Consider the following 17,433-nt stretch of genomic DNA (forward strand, 5'->3'; position numbering starts at 1 on the left):
ATAATACAGGCTTCCAGGTAAATGAAGAGTACATTTTCCTACTTTTAGCTTTGTTTCTCTGAACTATTCAAAGATTTTGATGTTAGAGCAACTATAGTTGGCCTTCATTACGAAGTAGATATACACATCCCAGTCCCACTCGTTCATATACACGGACCCTGAGCATTATCACCAGAACAAAGACGTGGTAAAAGATGCAAAAAAAAAAACCCTCTTCTATTTGCTTCCTGGTTAGACTTTAGAGAAGGAGAAAATAGAAGCTTGTTTGATCTACATTGTGTTCTTAATCCCGTTTTCATTTACAGGAAATAGTCGTCTACGAATCTGGTTATACTAGAAGTATTAGTTAAATTCGAGTTATAAATTACAACTCGCCAACTCGAATAACTCAAAAAATTTTGACTCGAACCATTAGAAGAATGACATCAGGGTATGTGCTTGACGGTGAGACACTATTCAAGAAAAACCTGGATCAGGTCTTGTTAAGGTGTGTGGACACGAAAGAAGCCAAGTTAATTCTTGAAAAAGTGCATGAAGAAATATATGGTACCCATGCTGATGGGCATGTTATGACTAGGCAGATTATGATTTAGATATTATTAGTCAACTATGGAAAGTGACTGTATTAGTTATGCCCGAAAATGTCATAAATTGTCAGATTTATAGAGATAAGATACATACTCCTCCTCATCCGTTACATATAATGACAACTCCGTGGACATTCTTAATATAGGGCATAATTGTTATTAAATAAATTTCGTCCAAAGCTTCAAATGGTAATCGTTTCATTCTGGTAGCCATAGATTACTTCACCAAATGGTAGAAGCAGCTTCCTATGCAAATGTTACCCAGTCAACAGTATGTGCTCACCTCTAACTGCCAATGTCTTATTACCAATGACATGTAATTCGAATGCAATAATTATTAATTAATTTAATAGAATACAATGTTAAACCAGATATTTAAAGTTTAATATTATTAAAATATATTAAATTGAATAAATTATTTATATAATAAAATGTTATTGTGTTCAATAAAAATTAGTGGATAAATAAATTAAATGTTATAATTTACTACTAATTTAGTACAAACTTCTATATCGAATTTACTAAAAAGTATATATTTTAATACATCATCTCTTCCCCTTCCACACCTGACAAATCATATTCAATTAAAGTGAATTCATATTTCAATAACAAATGACCATTGATAAATTGCAAGCTTAATTGATCCATATTAATACTTTAAAGATTTATTTCGATAAAGAAATAAGAGACTAAAATATAAAAAAAGACATAGTTTAGGGATTTCTTTTTGGTTTAAGCCATAATGTAAGCATATAGTTAGAAGTAGGGATGTGCATAGTATCCAAACCTAACGGGTCCGACCCGACCCGACCCTCGAGTCTGGTCGGGTTTATTTTAATTTGATGTTCGGGTCTGGTCGGATTGGAGTTTAGGGTGAAAATACCTGACCGGCCTGAAAAATATATAATTTTACCCTATATTTATAAATAATTATAATAGTATCTCTATATATTATTTTCTATTAAGTCACTGTTTTTATTAAAATAAAAATATTTTTATTATTTCGGGTTGAATCGGGGATTTTTAAATTATATATCAGGTTGGTCGAGTGAAAACTTATTTTTGGTCGGATCGGGTCAACTCGAGTGGAGGACTCTTTATTCTGGGATCGAATCGGGTGGACTAAAAATCTGACCTAACTAAACCCAACCCGAAACATGCCCCCAGTTAGAAGCTTCATTATTCATTTGCCCTTCATTAACCGGCATCTTTAAAGGCCGGTGTGACGGGCAAGTATCTTCATCTACTGCACCACTCTCCGACACCTTTCGTCACCTGATTGGCTGGACTTACGAGCAAGTCAACACTCATTGCTGGACCAATCACAATTAAACACATGTATCCCTTGCTCATACGTGCATCGCCTTATCAAAACAATGTTTCCCTGCTTGGGTGATTGGGGGAGTTTTCAGCTGAATCAAATTTTCAAACCACCGGTTGAAGATGCTCATTAAAAGACTGCAAAAAAAAAAAAAAAAAGATGAAGAAATTGTTCATAAGCAAGCTCCATTTGTCAGCAAACTCGTGTATATAAAAAGCTGTTTTGTTGTCATTTAGTGTATTTCAATGGTGTATTTCACATCAACACCACCCCGTGATACGACTGGACTTATATAAACAGACAAACGTTCTGAAAGTTGGTTCAGTTCAGCCCAGTTCCTGGTTTGCTGGAGTTTTCAATGGAGATTTCATCAAATCGAGAGTTGCCTGAGTTTGTAAGTCTCTTTTGAACTCATCTTCTTCTTAGTGTTATTCATCTGTTTTTTGTAATCCACAGGAAATGGAGAATCCTTACCTGTTGAATCAGTGGCATGTCAACTCTCTCGATGAGCTCAGTTTCTTCCCTGCTTTTGGAGACGACGCTTTCTCTTATCCGGCTGCCGCCATTGAAAGGCCTCGAAAAGTGCTTAAAACCAACTGCTGGAATCCATGCAAAGCTGATCATGCAGCTGATATGCCAAACCTCGAAGCTGCTGCTTTTGCCAGTTACAACCACATGAATCCAATGGGTATTTTGAAGCCTAAAATGAGGCTGCTTGTTCTAACAACATGGAGCCCTTGTTTCCTCAAAACCAGAATTATCTGCTTAAGGGTTGCCATGGATCTAAGAGAATTTCCCAGACACATGATCATATCATGGCCGAAAGGAAACGCCGAGAAAAGCTCAGCCAAAGGTTCATAGCTTTGTCTTCCATAGTCCCTGGCTTAAAAAAGGTACTCATATCATATACACACATACATACATACACACAGTGATTGTGTTTTGCATAATTTTGCAATGGGTACAGATGGACAAGGCATCGGTGCTCGGAGATGCCATAAAGTACCTGAAACAACTGCAGGAGAAAGTGAAGACGCTGGAGGAGCAGACCAGAAAGAAATCAATGGAGTCGGTAGTTTTCGTGAAGAGATCCCAACTCTCCGCCGATATTGACGACTTTTGGTCGGACCAGAACTCCAGTGGTCCCTTTAACGAGCCTTTACCGGAGATCGAAGCGAGGTTTTGCGACAAAAGTGTCCTCATAAGAATCCACTGCGAGAAAAGAAAGACTTGCCGAGAAAATCATGTCTGAAATCGAGAAATCTCACCTAACAGTCATTAACAGCATGCCATGACATTCGGGAGCTGTGCTCTCGACATAACCATTGTCGCTCAGGTACTTAAACAACTTGTCTGAAACAACGGCAATCATTATTTCATGTACTATAATCTCTTTTTTTTTTCATGGCAGATGGATAAAGAATTCTGTATGACAGGAAAGGATCTGGTGAATAAGCTCCGAGCAGCTTTTGAATGGCTCATGTGAATGACGATCTCCATTCAACTACCATACACTATATAATAAGCTTTTAAAAACTAAAGAATAATATCTGGAAAAACAAAGGGTTTTTAATTCTCCGCCATTGAAGACCATCATCATCATCAAGCTACCGTTAGTTGATTTTTGCAGGAGGGTTGTTTTCAGTCAAACTTTTTTTGCATGGTCCCCTGCTGTTGGGCCATGTTAATTCCTTCTTGCTTTAGAGTGACAAAGTAGCCTTTGTTGGAGTGTTTTAGAGGAATCTTGGGCCTCTTTCTTATTGTAATAGTTTGAAAAGCATTAATGAAGTAAAGTTGTGTGATGTTTGCTTGAATCTAAACCATTGCCATGTGTGTGTTTTTGGTAATGTTTGTGGTCTGGGAAAATCCCAAATTTGTAAAAGCAGAAGAAAATAAAAACATGGCATATTCTTTGATGATGATTGTGAAGTTGCCTTTGAAAATAGGGACTTAATTGGACAATCGAAACGAATGACATATATGAATTAAATAATTTCAGTTGTTAAATAATTCGTTATGTTTCTAGAGATTATACGTTCGAGCAAGAACAACGGAAAAAGTGATTAAGCATTCTAGTTAAGAATATTAGAACATATACTACTATATATCACCTTAGTTTAATAAAAATGACATACATTTTACCGTAATTTCATATAAAAGTCACCTAAAAAATATTGATATGGCATCCTTTCCCTAATATTTACCGGAGTGTCACCCTTTCTGATAAAAAGAGGAGAGGGACGTTTCACGAATGCACCTTGCTAATGTGGAGGGAAGGCGTGTTGTAGCCTTCCATAAGTTTTTGCTTTGCTGGCGCCATGGCAGAAGACTTGTTTCAAGGGACGCGTTTTTTAATTAACTATCGATATAGGGTTCATAATTTAATTTTTTTTGTTAAAGTGGTTTAGGGTTAGGGGTTTTAAATGTTAAAATGGTTAGGGTTTTTTGTAGAGTAAAAAGGTTTTGGAATTCTTTTTGTTTAAATGGTTTATGATTATATTAAAATTAAATCTTGACCGTAGGAAATAAATCTTAAGGGCTTATAAATATGTGTTAGCTATTTTACTCAGTTGAAGTAGAAACATCAAAAAAATTGAGTCTTTCACTTCCAAAACTTAAGTTTTTTTTGCTAACATGATAATATTCTTACAGTTGTTATTATGATTGCAAATATTTAAACATGTTTTAAAAAAATCAATTGGACGAGTTGAAGTTGACAATAAAAAGAAAGATTCAACTCAGAATCTAACTCTTTCAGAGTTAATCTAGAAGAAAAATGGTGTAACTGTGGGTTTTTTCAACTTTGAAGTATCCAGCTCCCATGTTATAGTAGCTTGCTGACATTCTCATTTGTACTATAAAAGTTATGTTTATATGTATACCAACTTTCATAAGTATCAAGGTATATGAATTTGAGTTTCACCATATATAGGTAATAAAAAACACAAATGAGATTTAAACTTCTTATAATTATACCAAATTCGTTCTTATTAAGAGATTTAGATCATCTAAAATTTACTCGAATTCATTGTGATATGAATATTTGAGAGACGCCAAAAGAAAATAAAAAGGTGGACATTGCAGAAATCAAGGCCATAATAAAAAAAGTTCATATTTTTATAATCGCTTAACTGTGACCACTACTTATGTAATTGTATTTTTAATATTTCAATTTATGAGATTTTATTTTCTTGTACTTTCAATTAATATGGTTTTATTTTCTATTATTTTACAAGATATTGTTTTTTTTTTTTTGCAATTTAATATTTAAGATTCATTATTTTCAGTTTAAGGTTTATTTCTTACTATCAAGATTTTAATTTTAATCTAACCATAAACTATATAAACAAAAAAAACCCTAAATCACCTTACACCCTAAACCATTTAACATAAAACCCTAACCCTAACCCACTTTAACCCCAAAAAACCTAAATCATACAACCTTAAACCCGAAATGATATTAAAAGACATGTGTCTAGAAATGCACCTTTAAGGTGTGTCTCATGCTTCCACGTGGCACTAGCTGAGCAAAACACAGGGAAGGCGTGCCCATGCACGTGTCTTTCTCTACATCATATTTCTTCCTCTTTTGTCAGAAAGGGTGTTATTCTATAAATCTTAGGGAAATGATGACAAATCAATATTTTATTATTTATTTTTGGGGTGATTTTTAAATAAAATTATTAACTGGTGCGTTGAATGGATTGTGAATGTGTGATTAATTAACAATTTCTTTAATATTGTAATTTTACGTTTAATAGAAAATCAAATCAAAAGAAAAGTCGATTTTATACATACTCTTCCCTAAGAATAAAATATGCTTAAATATAAAATAAGTATTCAAACTATATCGCTTTTCACGAATATTTATCTAAAGTATTTTTTTAACTCATCTCGATATCTAAAGTTACAAACATTACTACTTTAGGTGTTCGAGTCGTCAATGGTGTTACTTTTCCTGTTAAATGACACCTGTCACAATCTGATAATTTAATTTTTTTTAAATTATATATTTAAAAAACATAAAAAATTGAATAACCTCAAACTTTAAAAATCATCATTCAACTCTTAAACCTACGTTGGTCGTTGCCCTTTGCCGTTGAAGAAACTCCACCAACCTCACCTCCCCCGCAACCAAATCCCTATGAAATTATGACCAATCGACGGCGAATCGACGTTTTATATCCGTAAAACTTAGGATGAAAATTGTGATCCCAAGCGATTCTAACGACCAATCGACGACAGCTATAGCTGATAATTTTAATTTTTTTTAAATTATATATTTAAAAAACATAAAAAAATTGAATAACCTCAAAACTTTAAAAATCATCATTTCAACTCTTAAACCTACGTTGGTCGTTGCCCTTTGCCGTTGAAGAAACTCCACCCAACCTCACCTCCCCCGACAACCAAATCCCTATGAAATTATGACCAATCGACGGCGAATCGACGTTTTATATCCCGTAAAACTTAGGATGAAAATTGTGATCCCAAGCGATTCTAACGACCAATCGACGACAGCTATAGCAGCGTATGACTAGGAGGATGACAGAGACTACGTCGGTGACGGTAGTCGTGATCGAAAAGGCAGTAGTGGCGGGCTAAAGTTAGGATTTGAAAATTTTATGGATTTTGGGACTTTTTTATTATCTAAGAGAAATTAAAGTTTTTTATAAATATAATAATATTTTTAAATATTCTTTTTAAAAAAATAATTTTAAAACCACTATATTGTGACATGTGTCACTTAATGCAAGAAATTAATCCCGTTAACATACCAAATACCTAAAATGGTGTTAATGTTGTTAATTCACAACCTTCTTGCCGATCAAGGTTCTTTGTGGATTGCTTAGACTTATTCTTATATTATAAAAATAATGACTTTAGCCAAATGTCTACTAGTGCTTCCTCTAGCTACATCTCCAAAAAACTTTTGAGACCGAAAGATGAAGCCATCCCCGTTCTTAATGCTGGTATTACGACTTCTAAAGGGATTTGGGAAGAAGTTAGACACAAACATGATAAAGTCCCTTGGCAAAAGCTTATCTGGTTTCCCCTTCACACCCCTAAATTTAGTGTTATTATTTGGTTGGCAATTTTGATAGACTCCCAACTAGGAAAGACTCCTTCGTATGGTTATTGTGTATTCTGTAATGATGCTCTTGAAACGAGAAATCATTTATTTGCTGATTGCACTGTGGTCACTTCTCTTTGGAATGATATTTTGAACCTGTCTAATCTGTCCGTTCCTCAAATGTCATGGGAAATCAAGCTTGCTTGGGCTACATCAACTTGGAAAGGTAAGTCTCTCTTAACCTCAATCATGAAGATTGCTTGATGTACTTTCATCTACAAAGTTTGGGATGAGAGAAACTGTTGAATATTTCGAGGCAAATTCTAAACTGTTGAAGACTTGCTTGGTTCTATAAAAGAGACAGTACGACTTCAACATATGAATAGAGATTTCAATAGGCTGGATAATGTTAATATGCTTCTTTGTAACAATTGGAATATAGCCTAATTTTTTTGTTGTAGAGTGGTCTTTGACCTTCTTTGAGACTTTGTATTTTTTTACTTGGATAAATAAAAATCTTACTTATAAAAAAAATACCTAAAATGATAATATCGGTTTGGACACTTATTATATATTTTATCCTGTTTATAACGTTAAATATTAAGATAAATAAAACCTTTACACGTCTATTCATTAGAAAACGGTATAATGTAGAACTTATTTTGTATTTAAACTGTAAAATTTTATGAGAGACAATTAGAACTCTACCACTATCTTGGAGAATATTCTAAACCTTTCATGATTATTATTTATTATATTATTTATCTAATCGTTGAAACGGCGTAGTTCGGTACCCTTATCTTTTCCTTTTTCGTCAATCAACCATGAAACACGGAAATGGGGCCCAACGCTGAGGAATCCGAGACCAATCACAATCGTGTTTCGAATCAGTTAATGACTTCTAATTGGTTACTTAACGCCACGTCACCTCCCCTACATCCCACGTTCATCTATAAAAAACTTGAATCCAGCATAGAATTAAAATATCAAATAACTCTTCCACCCTTCACCTCCGAATTCGATTCTCTTTCTGCCTTTACGGAGTTGTTTTGCGGTGAACGGACGACGATGAGGGTCCTCAGTTCAATTTATCGCATTCTACCTTTGGCTTTCGTTTTATTTACGATCATATCCTCTTCCCACGCCTTGGTTTCCTCTCCTCCTAAGGCCATCTCTGTAAGTTTTTTTATTATTGCTTGTTCTATTCATTGGTTATTTTGGGATTCAATTCAGGATGAGTTTGATAGGTTTGTTTCTGGGATTTTTTTTAGGATTTGAAAGAATCGGTTTTGAAGGGATTGGGGTTCCAAGCCGATGATTTTAAGTTTTCTGGGTTCGATCTGAGTGATGCCCTTGTGGGACATTCGGTGGCATATGAATTCGACATCGAAATCGATAATAAAGTGATTCCTTTTAAGCTTTTGGAGGATGTTAATCGTTGGGAATACGTTGATTTGCCCATTTTTAGGGTGGAAGAGCCGGGTAGACCCGGAGCTGAAAATGGGTTGGTAGAGCAGGAGGTGGTTTCGGACGACGGGTTACCCGTTTTGGCCCCGTTTCAGCTGGCTGGACCCATGGAACTCTGGCTTCAGGACGCCAAAGATATGCGAATCTCGTTGCCGGTGAGCTTTTTTAAAACAAAAGTTTCTTTTTTTCTTTGAAGTTTTGATTTGGGAATTTAGTACTTAGGAATCCCTAGATTTTTTTTTTGTTTGCCTTTGAAATCAGATGTTGTTAATTTGTTATATACAATCGTTTGAAGTCTATTTATTGACCTTGTTGATTGTTCGATCCTGCAGCACGATGTGGATGCTGGTGTCTTGAAGAAGGTAATTTTAGCTGATGGTGCCGTGGTGACTGTCAAGGGAGCAAGATCGGTTAGCCTGCGCCATTCCGTAGATTTTCCGCTACCTCTTAACACAACCAATAATGGATTTGCATCCGGGCTTATGGCCCTTGCAGAGTGTTGGATATATGAACTGCAAAACTACACCGTTAGCACTGACTGAAAATATAAACAGTAATTAAGAAGAACAGATTCGTAAACCGTGTCGTGGTAAGAACCACTGCCTTAGAAACGAATTCGCCTCGATGTGTGTAATCGCTGCAGTAGGCGGACCGTCCCCCGAGGTTAACACGGTCGCTCCAAATTCCGTACACCCGAAACCGGAGTGGACTGCTGGTGGTATTGTACTTCTGATCGGAAAGCACTCAGAGAGAACTCACGGAGAGAACTTTAGAAAACACTTTGTAAGTGAATTGTAAAATGTTTTGGAGTGAGTTGAGAAGCTGAATATAGCTCTCTATTTATAGGCTAGAAATAGGGTTAAAATCGTCCATAAAATTTCAGGATTAAACGTCTAGATGAACCTGACTCAGAAATAGTCCAGGTTCATTTATAACTCCCGAAATTATATCATGTAACCCCTGGAATTAAATCAAATAACTCCTGTAACTCCTGATATTAACAGCTTGTCTCCTCTGTACAAAGCTGTAAAAAGATAGTATCCGCGCGGACGTGTCGAAGACACGTATTACCACGACCACGACCACGACCACGACCACGACCACGACCACGACCACGACCACGACCACGACCACGACCACGACGGACGGCGGCGGTGCGCGAGAGCCCCCCTTGTTCTCTATCACTCAACAAGGAAGTGGAATGTCAAGCCTTAAATACCATTCCCAATAGTGTTTCCAACACTATGTGGGATTGAGCATTACCAACACAGAGCATCTTCGTCATGCCTCTCGCAATCAAGATGCTCGGGTCCTTTCTCTTCGCATTGTTGGCCCGACTTCCCTTACTGTCCCGTCATCTACGTCTTCGAATAACAAGTTGAAGCTTAAGCGACTTGCACCTGGCCTTGTGGAACTGTCTTCAATGTCCAAAACTAAGACCGTGGATGCACTCTCCACTATTGATATACAAGGAGAAGCCCTTATAACCCCGAAGCACTTTGCCACAATGTGGCCTCTTGCTTCCGTCAATGGTTCCAATGTCAATTTGGTCGGTTTCGAGAGATTGCTATCATCCGTGTTGGGTCCAAAGGCAAACAAGAAAGGTCACTTTAAGTTGCTCAAGGCTGATGTGTCGGCTCAAACCTTTGTGAAGCTCGGTTTTGGGATCGAGAAGAAGCTGAAAGAAGGAGATGGGTTTAGTTTGGAGGGGTTTCCTGAGTGGAGAACAAAGCCTGAGACAGTGAATATGCACTTTGAGGTACTTGCTAAGGTCGACGGTGAGAAAGTTATACCGGAAAGAATCGTACAAGTTGACCCTGTTGTTATCGAGGATACAATCGCACCGAATGTGCTGACTGGGAACTTAACTATGTCAACCACTCCTGTTGTTTACCCTCCTTCGAATCCTTTCACCTTGTAAATTCCTAAAGACAGAAGAATGGATTAACCTTTTCCTTTTTTTCCCTCAGAAAACTGATAGTTTGAGAGATGTAAATTCCCATTAATACCTTCAATATATATAAAGTTAAACACGGTTTTGTCACTGCCATTATCTCATTGAGTATATATCTTGTCTCTGAATATGGATGGTTTCTTGGAGAAATTGTTGTACTAACAGAGCTTGAATGACTATATTCTGGAAGTACAAGATTGACTGCATTAACCAGAGAATGAAAACATCATTGGTATTTATGTCTCGATCGATGGAGATTCATTGAATTACCGAAACATATACAAAGCCCTTTTAACAGATTAAAGAAGCCTATATATTAAACCACCCACTGGGCAGAACACTAAGTTCATTTGTTGATGAACGCAACACCCTTTTGAATGCTTCCAGCTAACTCTTCCTTTGCTTTCTCCAACCCAGCCTGTTAACAATCAAACAGAAATCGATTAGAGTAATCTGCACTATTTCTGCCTGAAGTAATCATATTTCTAACATTATATACCTCTCATATTCGTTTAGAGGCCCCAGTTGAAAGACTTCCTCAGCTCCGGCACGACCGAGTCGTACCTTGGTTGCGAAGAAAGGAAGTTCAGTAACCTGCAATCGAGATTGTTGTAGAAAAATGTGAAATTGCAGGACCAAGAAGAGAGTGTTGGCATGAAATACAGGTTCGAGAGTGTACCTGGGAAGCTACAAAGGCACATTCCACGATTCCAGCATCTCCTCTCAAGCCTCGAGGCATGCATCTGCAACTTGACAGCTGCATATGCCTATAAACATGTAAATTCTTCTCTTTAGTTTAATTCATCCATTAAAATGTTAAAACAATATAAAGGAAAATCTGGTGCAAAATGAACTGAAGATAGAAAGGTCAACCATTGACAGAGTAGCAGATCCAGCACCAGCTTTTGCCTGCATAAGTGAACAGATGAAACTTAAAATTAGAGCTGTGATACATATCGATATACATCCCGTAAGAATAATATGCATCTTCTTTAAATAAATCTCCCATAACAACAATAATACTTGTTCTCAGTTTAATAGCCTCTATTCATTTAACAAGTAACTTCCAAGCATACAGATAGGTCCATAAGAATCTAACAGTAGTCAACTGAAGTATTAACAGCGGGAGCTAGTCTGAGTTTGAACTTAAACCGCTTTTTCCTTTTTCTCAAAAATAATAGAGGGGAGGTACATGGGAGACAGAGCTACGAAATATAGAAGGATGTTTCTAACTTCTACTGTCTATATATTTCATATGTTGATTCCGCAATCTCTGCAAGAAAGAACAAGAACATTATTATACCTCAACAACTTCTGTCCCACCATTTTTGAATGCGATTTGTTAGGTAGTCTGTTTCTTCGGGGGTGAAGCTGCATGGAGGTTTGACCTGCAACGATTTAAATCCAGTAAATTTAACTGTGATTGATTATCAGACCTGAAAAACATGTTAAGTTTATAGATACTATTGAAGACCTGTGACAAAAGAGGCAAAATTGTCACTCCTGCATGACCTCCAACAACCGGAACATTAACTTCTCTAGGATCAAGTCCCAGGACTTCGGCCTGTGGGAAACGAGAAAAAGCGCATATATAAGGAGTAAAAACCATAAATGCTGCAAATTTCTTGGTGTTCCATTAGAAAATATGAGGAATGCAATAAAATGGTGCTAAGGACATTGATTCTCTCATAATCTAACTTATATGGTTATGCATACCACAAACGTGTTAGCTCTGACAACATCAAGAGTTGTAACTCCCAAAAGTCGCTTCGGGTCGTAAGTACCGGCCTTCTTAAAGACCTCTGCCGCAATTGGAACGGTAGAATTCACCGGATTGCTGATAAGGTTAACATTGCATTTGGCAGCACTTTGCAACTCCTTCACAAAGTGTCTTGACAATTCCAGCATTGATGTTGAAAAGGTCATCCCTTGTCATTCCAGGCTTTCTTGGAACACCAGCAGGTATGATCACAAGGTCCATACCGGTCAAGCACTCTCAAGCTGCGGTTGCCCCAGGAAACCACGTCCCTGAAATCCAAAATATTACGTTTTCGAATCGACATAATAATCGTCTCTTCATTCAAAGTATAGCCTATGAAATCTTAAAATTTTACCACTGCACCGGTGTCCATGTGACTGAGATCAGCTGTGACACCAGGGAGTTCAACATCATCATAAAGATGAGAACCGAGACGAGTGGATTCATCTTCATTAGCATCGCAACGGCTGGCCAATGCCTCCAGCAGCTCCAAGGATAGCAACTTTGAACCCTGGTGAGCCTCCTTTAGCTCTGCACTCAGCTAGCCTCAAAGCTGAACTTTCCTCCATCTGTCATATACAACCAACACAATACAATTAAACAACAAGAAAGGCAGCTTACTGATGAAACTTTGTACTAAAAGAAACAACATAGAATAGACCTGGGATTTGAAGGCTGGAGATGGGCTGCGATCCTTGCGATCCGCTGGTTAGCCTCCATTTCCTTTTTTCTCTTCCTGAGATAGACAGACACGGAGGGTTAAAGTGTGGGGTGGAGATTAGTTTCACGTTCTACTTTGAAAGAATGAATGGATTTAAACAGAAAATCAAAAGAAGGACAAAGGTGAAGTTGACATGAATGTATATATTTTTAGAAATTTAGATTGTGTGGAAACTAGTTTGTGAGCAATATAACCCACCTTTTTCTGCCATATCTAATTCTAGTCTCCTTGATTGATAATCTGTACAATTTGAGCATGAAACCAGCTCTCTGTAAGTCTGTGATGCTGGAACCATACTTCCATGTCATACTTCTTGGAAATAAGGTTCAACCAAAGGTAGTACTATTTCAAGTGAGGGAAAACTTTACATGCATGGTGAACTTTATTAAAAGATAGATTAGGGAAACTTGAATTTGAAGGGCAAAGACTTAATTTCTTGTTTAAAAGTGATTGTGTTTCACAATGAAACCAAAAAGATTATCCATGCAGATACATATGAAGGGTAGCATGATAGGGTTCATTGGTCCAGATAAAAGCAACAAAGAGTTCTAATTATCGACACAAATGAGATTGGGTGAAAAAAACTGGAAACTGCTATTAATTCATAAGAAAGAAGGTATACCATCTGATAAAAAATCCTCAAGAGTATCATTTTCTCGTGCATGTCCCAGGATCATTACCATTTGGACTGGTAATGCATAACTGCTCCACTTTCTCAAACTGATGAACCGGAAAATTCCTAGAGTATCACGGCCATGTGAACCAGCTTCTTTTCGGATACAAGATGAATATCCAGCAATCTGTGAAAACAATATTTTTCATAAATAAAAAGCAATAGGAAACCCTTGACTGGAAGAAATATAGCTATCACTTCTTTTTCATGCTTAGAACCTTATTGGAAGCTCAGAAGGCTAGATCCAGTCATCTACGTGGTATGAACAAAGTGGTTGTTCGGCAGTTGCAATAGATGTTTATCATCACCCTCACCAGTACAAGCCAGTTACCAAAAGAGTGCACACCTCAAGGTAGGTTCGTTGATACAGAGGCAAAGCTCCTAAGCTTCTCGCTCGCATTCTCCTTCTTCACCTTCAAAACAAAACCAAAAAAATAGGAAAAAATAGACCTTGCTGAAGAAAGATGTGAGAGAGAGAAAAACGTAGAGAGAGAGAATTTGAAAGGAAAGTCAGTTCCTGATGAGTGTTGGTCGGCGTTCGACAATCTTAGTAGAAGGGTCTCCCATCGTACGAATCTGTACAATTTGAGCATGAAACCAGCTCTCTGTAAGTCTGTATGCTGGAAACCATACTTCCATGTCATACTTCTTGGAAATAAGGTTCAACCAAAGGTAGTACTATATCAAGTGAGGAAACTTTACATGCATGGTGAACTTTATTAAAAGATAGATCAGGGGAAACTTTGAATTTGAAGGGCAAAGACTTTAATTCTTTGTTTTAAAAGTGATTTGTTTCACAATGAAAACCAAAAAGATTATCATTGCAGATACCATGAAGGGTAGCATGATAGGGTTCATTGGTCCAGATAAAAGCAACAAAGAGTTCTAATTATCGACACAAATGAGATTGGGTGAAAAAACTGGAAACTGCTATGAATTCATAAGAAAGAAGGTATACCATCTGATAAAAATCCTCAGAGTTTTTAATCATTTTCTCGTGCATGTCCCAGGATTCATTACCATTTGGACTGGTAATGCATAACTGCTCCACTTTCTCAAACTGATGAACCCGGAAAATTTCTAGAGTATCACGGCCATGTGAACCAGCTTCTTTTCGGATACAAGATGAATATCCAGCATATCTGTGAAAACAATATTTTTCATAAATAAAAAGCAATAGGAAACCCTTGACTGGAAAAAATATAGCTATCACTTCTTTTTCATGCTTAGAACCTTATTGGAAGCTCAGAAGGCTAGATCCAGTCATCTACGTGGTATGAACAAAGTGGTTGTTCGGCAGTTGCAATAAGATGTTTATCATCACCCTCACCAGTCACCTAATAAACATCAACAAAACCACTCATGCTTACTTAATATAGAATATGAAATAATTGGCTACAGGAACATGCAGACTAATGATTGGTACATTTCCAGCCTTAAAGAACAAAAATTCTTTTCTTTTGTCTCTTTTTTCCTAATCTATAAGAGGAATACCTCCTTGATAGCAAGTAAAGTCGTTCACAAAAATTAAATCATCCAAATTCCGAAAAACATTTCAAATCTTGAAGCAAATCAAGATCGTCCCACTGCATGATGTTACCATGTAAAGTTCCTCGACAAATTGTGCCAATTGAGCACACTTGGCCATAACCTCTTTTCTCATGAAGAACGGTGTTTGCAATGCTGTATATCCCCTTTTCTCCAAAAAATCTAGCCCGAAATTTATCAAAGCTTGATTGAGACGAACCCCATCTCCCTTTAGGTAGTAACCTCTACCTCCTGCTACATCAGCATCTAGTACAGGACAAGGGAGCATCAATTAAACTTCCAAGTAAAACAAACCAATTCAATTTGCTAGCTGAATTTATGCATAGAACAACACAAAGTTTATCATGAGAATTACAGGATAAGGTTATATACCCTCATATAGCTAAAATTAGACCCTAAACAGCTTAAAACCAATAAACAGTGTATTCCATTACATGCAACAAAGCAGACTCTGAAAAATGCAATTACCCTTTTTTGTGTCTGCAATCCCAAGAAGCTCGACAAGCTCAACATGATTCTTTAGCTTAGGTTCCACGCGCTTCTCGCCCCAAGTTCTAATAACAGCATTATTGGCCTGCGATATATTAAGGAGTTAAGTGAATTAAACTGATTAAAGCATTAGCAATAAAAAACCAAAGAAATGGATAAAATTCGATTCGACATTCACCTTATCATCACTGACGGGAACCGAATCGTGCACAAGGTTACCAATTTTCTCCAATTTGGATTTCAAAACAGCCCAAGAATCCTTAGCCTCGACGTCTTTCTCGGCTATTTTCTGCTTAACCTCCTCTGTCTTTGCAATCATCTCCGTTACATCTTGCTTAGCCTTTCCCACACCAATTCCAACATATAAATTATGAAGAAAATTCCAAAACTAATAGAAAAAACAAAAAAAGAGAGAGAAACTCGCAATTTTAAGTTAAGCGACTTGCTTATTGATCTTATTGAACTCTTTTCGCAGATTTTCAAGCTCATATAACACTGTACATGAAGTTTAGCATTTTTAAAAATCAAAACTAAAAAGAAATCGAAATGTGAGAATGAGATTGGGGGTAATTACATTGACGATAAACTTTGTCAAGGTCGATGACGGCGTCGACATCTCCGACGTTGGCGTAACGGCGCCGTAACGATTCACGAATGATCTCAGGGTTGTGACCCTTCTCCTCTCTGAACAAATTGACGTCCAACATTTTTTTAATCTCTTCAGAGAACAAAGTGATTGTAATCGACTGAACCAGCTCTAGAGACGAAAGTAACTAAAATAAGGGTAAAGTATAGTAATGGTCACTGAACATTTCTGAATCTTGCATTTAGGTCCCCAAACTTTTAAAACTTGCAATACAGTCCTCCAACATTTATTCCGTTTACAATATGGTCCCCAACTTAAATCACTGTTAGAAAATTAGGGTAAATTATATAAACGGTCATTGAACTTTTCAGGCACTTGAATTTAGGTCCCCAACTTTTAAAACTTGCAAAACAGTCCCCCGATAATTTTATTTTCTTATTAAATATAGATGTATAGAAAATATAAATGATTCAATTTATATTTAAATGTATGAATCATTTATATTTTTGATATATTTTATTTTTCTTGTATAAACTAGTATTTAAAATATGTTTATATTTTAATCAAAATATTTCAATATACGAATAAAAATATATTTATATAAATATATATTTATTTAGATGTATAAATAAAAAATATATTCATATATTAATGTATGAATCATTTATATTTTTGAATATTTTATTTTTAATAAGAAATTAAAATTATTAATTATATTAGAAATACTCAACTTAAGATTATATATATAATCATGAATAAATATGAAAAATATAATTATTAAATTTAGTTTAAAAATATATAAATCTTAAATTTATTCTTTTAAAATATTGTATCAACTAATATTTAAAAAAATATATAAATCTATCAAACAATTTATCAAATATAATATTTTTTATTGTAAACAATATATAATATTTTCCCATCATTTATTGCTTTCAAATTTTTTGCCGAAGTTCAAATCTCATTATTTCCATTTTCCATTATATTCTTTTTTTTCTGGCATTGGCCATACTATTAGTATATGCATTATTGTATATCTCTTAACACAAACGATATTGTTAGCTTAGTGGCTCCACCCTGTATCTTTCATTTGCGTGACTCAGGTTTGAGTTTGCCCAAGACCCAAATTTTACTTCTTTGTAACTTAATTTTCTTCTAATTAGGTGGTGACATGTGTCACCAATAACATATATCATGATCATGTGTTAACACATGTCAGATCCTGGTTAAATGATTAATTTATTAAATTTTATT

The 17,433-nt window shown here is 36.1% G+C and overlaps 1 protein-coding gene and 4 pseudogenes across 1 annotated transcript; 3 read left to right on the forward strand and 2 right to left on the reverse strand.

The window, feature by feature from the left end:
• The first annotated feature begins 2,614 nt into the window (after positions 1-2,614).
• Positions 2,615-3,394, forward strand: LOC120211262 (annotated as a pseudogene).
• Positions 3,395-6,799: 3,405 nt separating this feature from the next.
• LOC120211304 lies at positions 6,800-7,246 on the forward strand. Its single transcript, XM_039209877.1, has one exon. It carries the CDS (start codon positions 6,800-6,802, stop codon positions 7,244-7,246), a length of 447 nt encoding a protein of 148 aa, XP_039065808.1.
• Positions 7,247-7,971: 725 nt separating this feature from the next.
• Positions 7,972-10,499, forward strand: LOC120211434 (annotated as a pseudogene).
• An 85-nt stretch (positions 10,500-10,584) lies between these two features.
• Positions 10,585-12,994, reverse strand: LOC120211433 (annotated as a pseudogene).
• Positions 12,995-14,430: 1,436 nt separating this feature from the next.
• LOC120211437 lies at positions 14,431-16,365 on the reverse strand (annotated as a pseudogene).
• Positions 16,366-17,433: the final 1,068 nt, after the last annotated feature.

This window comes from Hibiscus syriacus, unplaced genomic scaffold (genome assembly GCF_006381635.1).
Source record: "Hibiscus syriacus cultivar Baekdansim isolate YM2019G1 unplaced genomic scaffold, ASM638163v2 tig00109972_pilon, whole genome shotgun sequence".
Classification (NCBI taxonomy): Eukaryota; Viridiplantae; Streptophyta; class Magnoliopsida; order Malvales; family Malvaceae; genus Hibiscus; species Hibiscus syriacus.

What these genes read in the sequence shown, in the direction of transcription:
- LOC120211304 (XM_039209877.1), top strand. Translation starts at nt 6,800, where the DNA reads ATGTCTACTAGTGCTTCCTCTAGCTACATCTCCAAAAAACTTTTGAGA.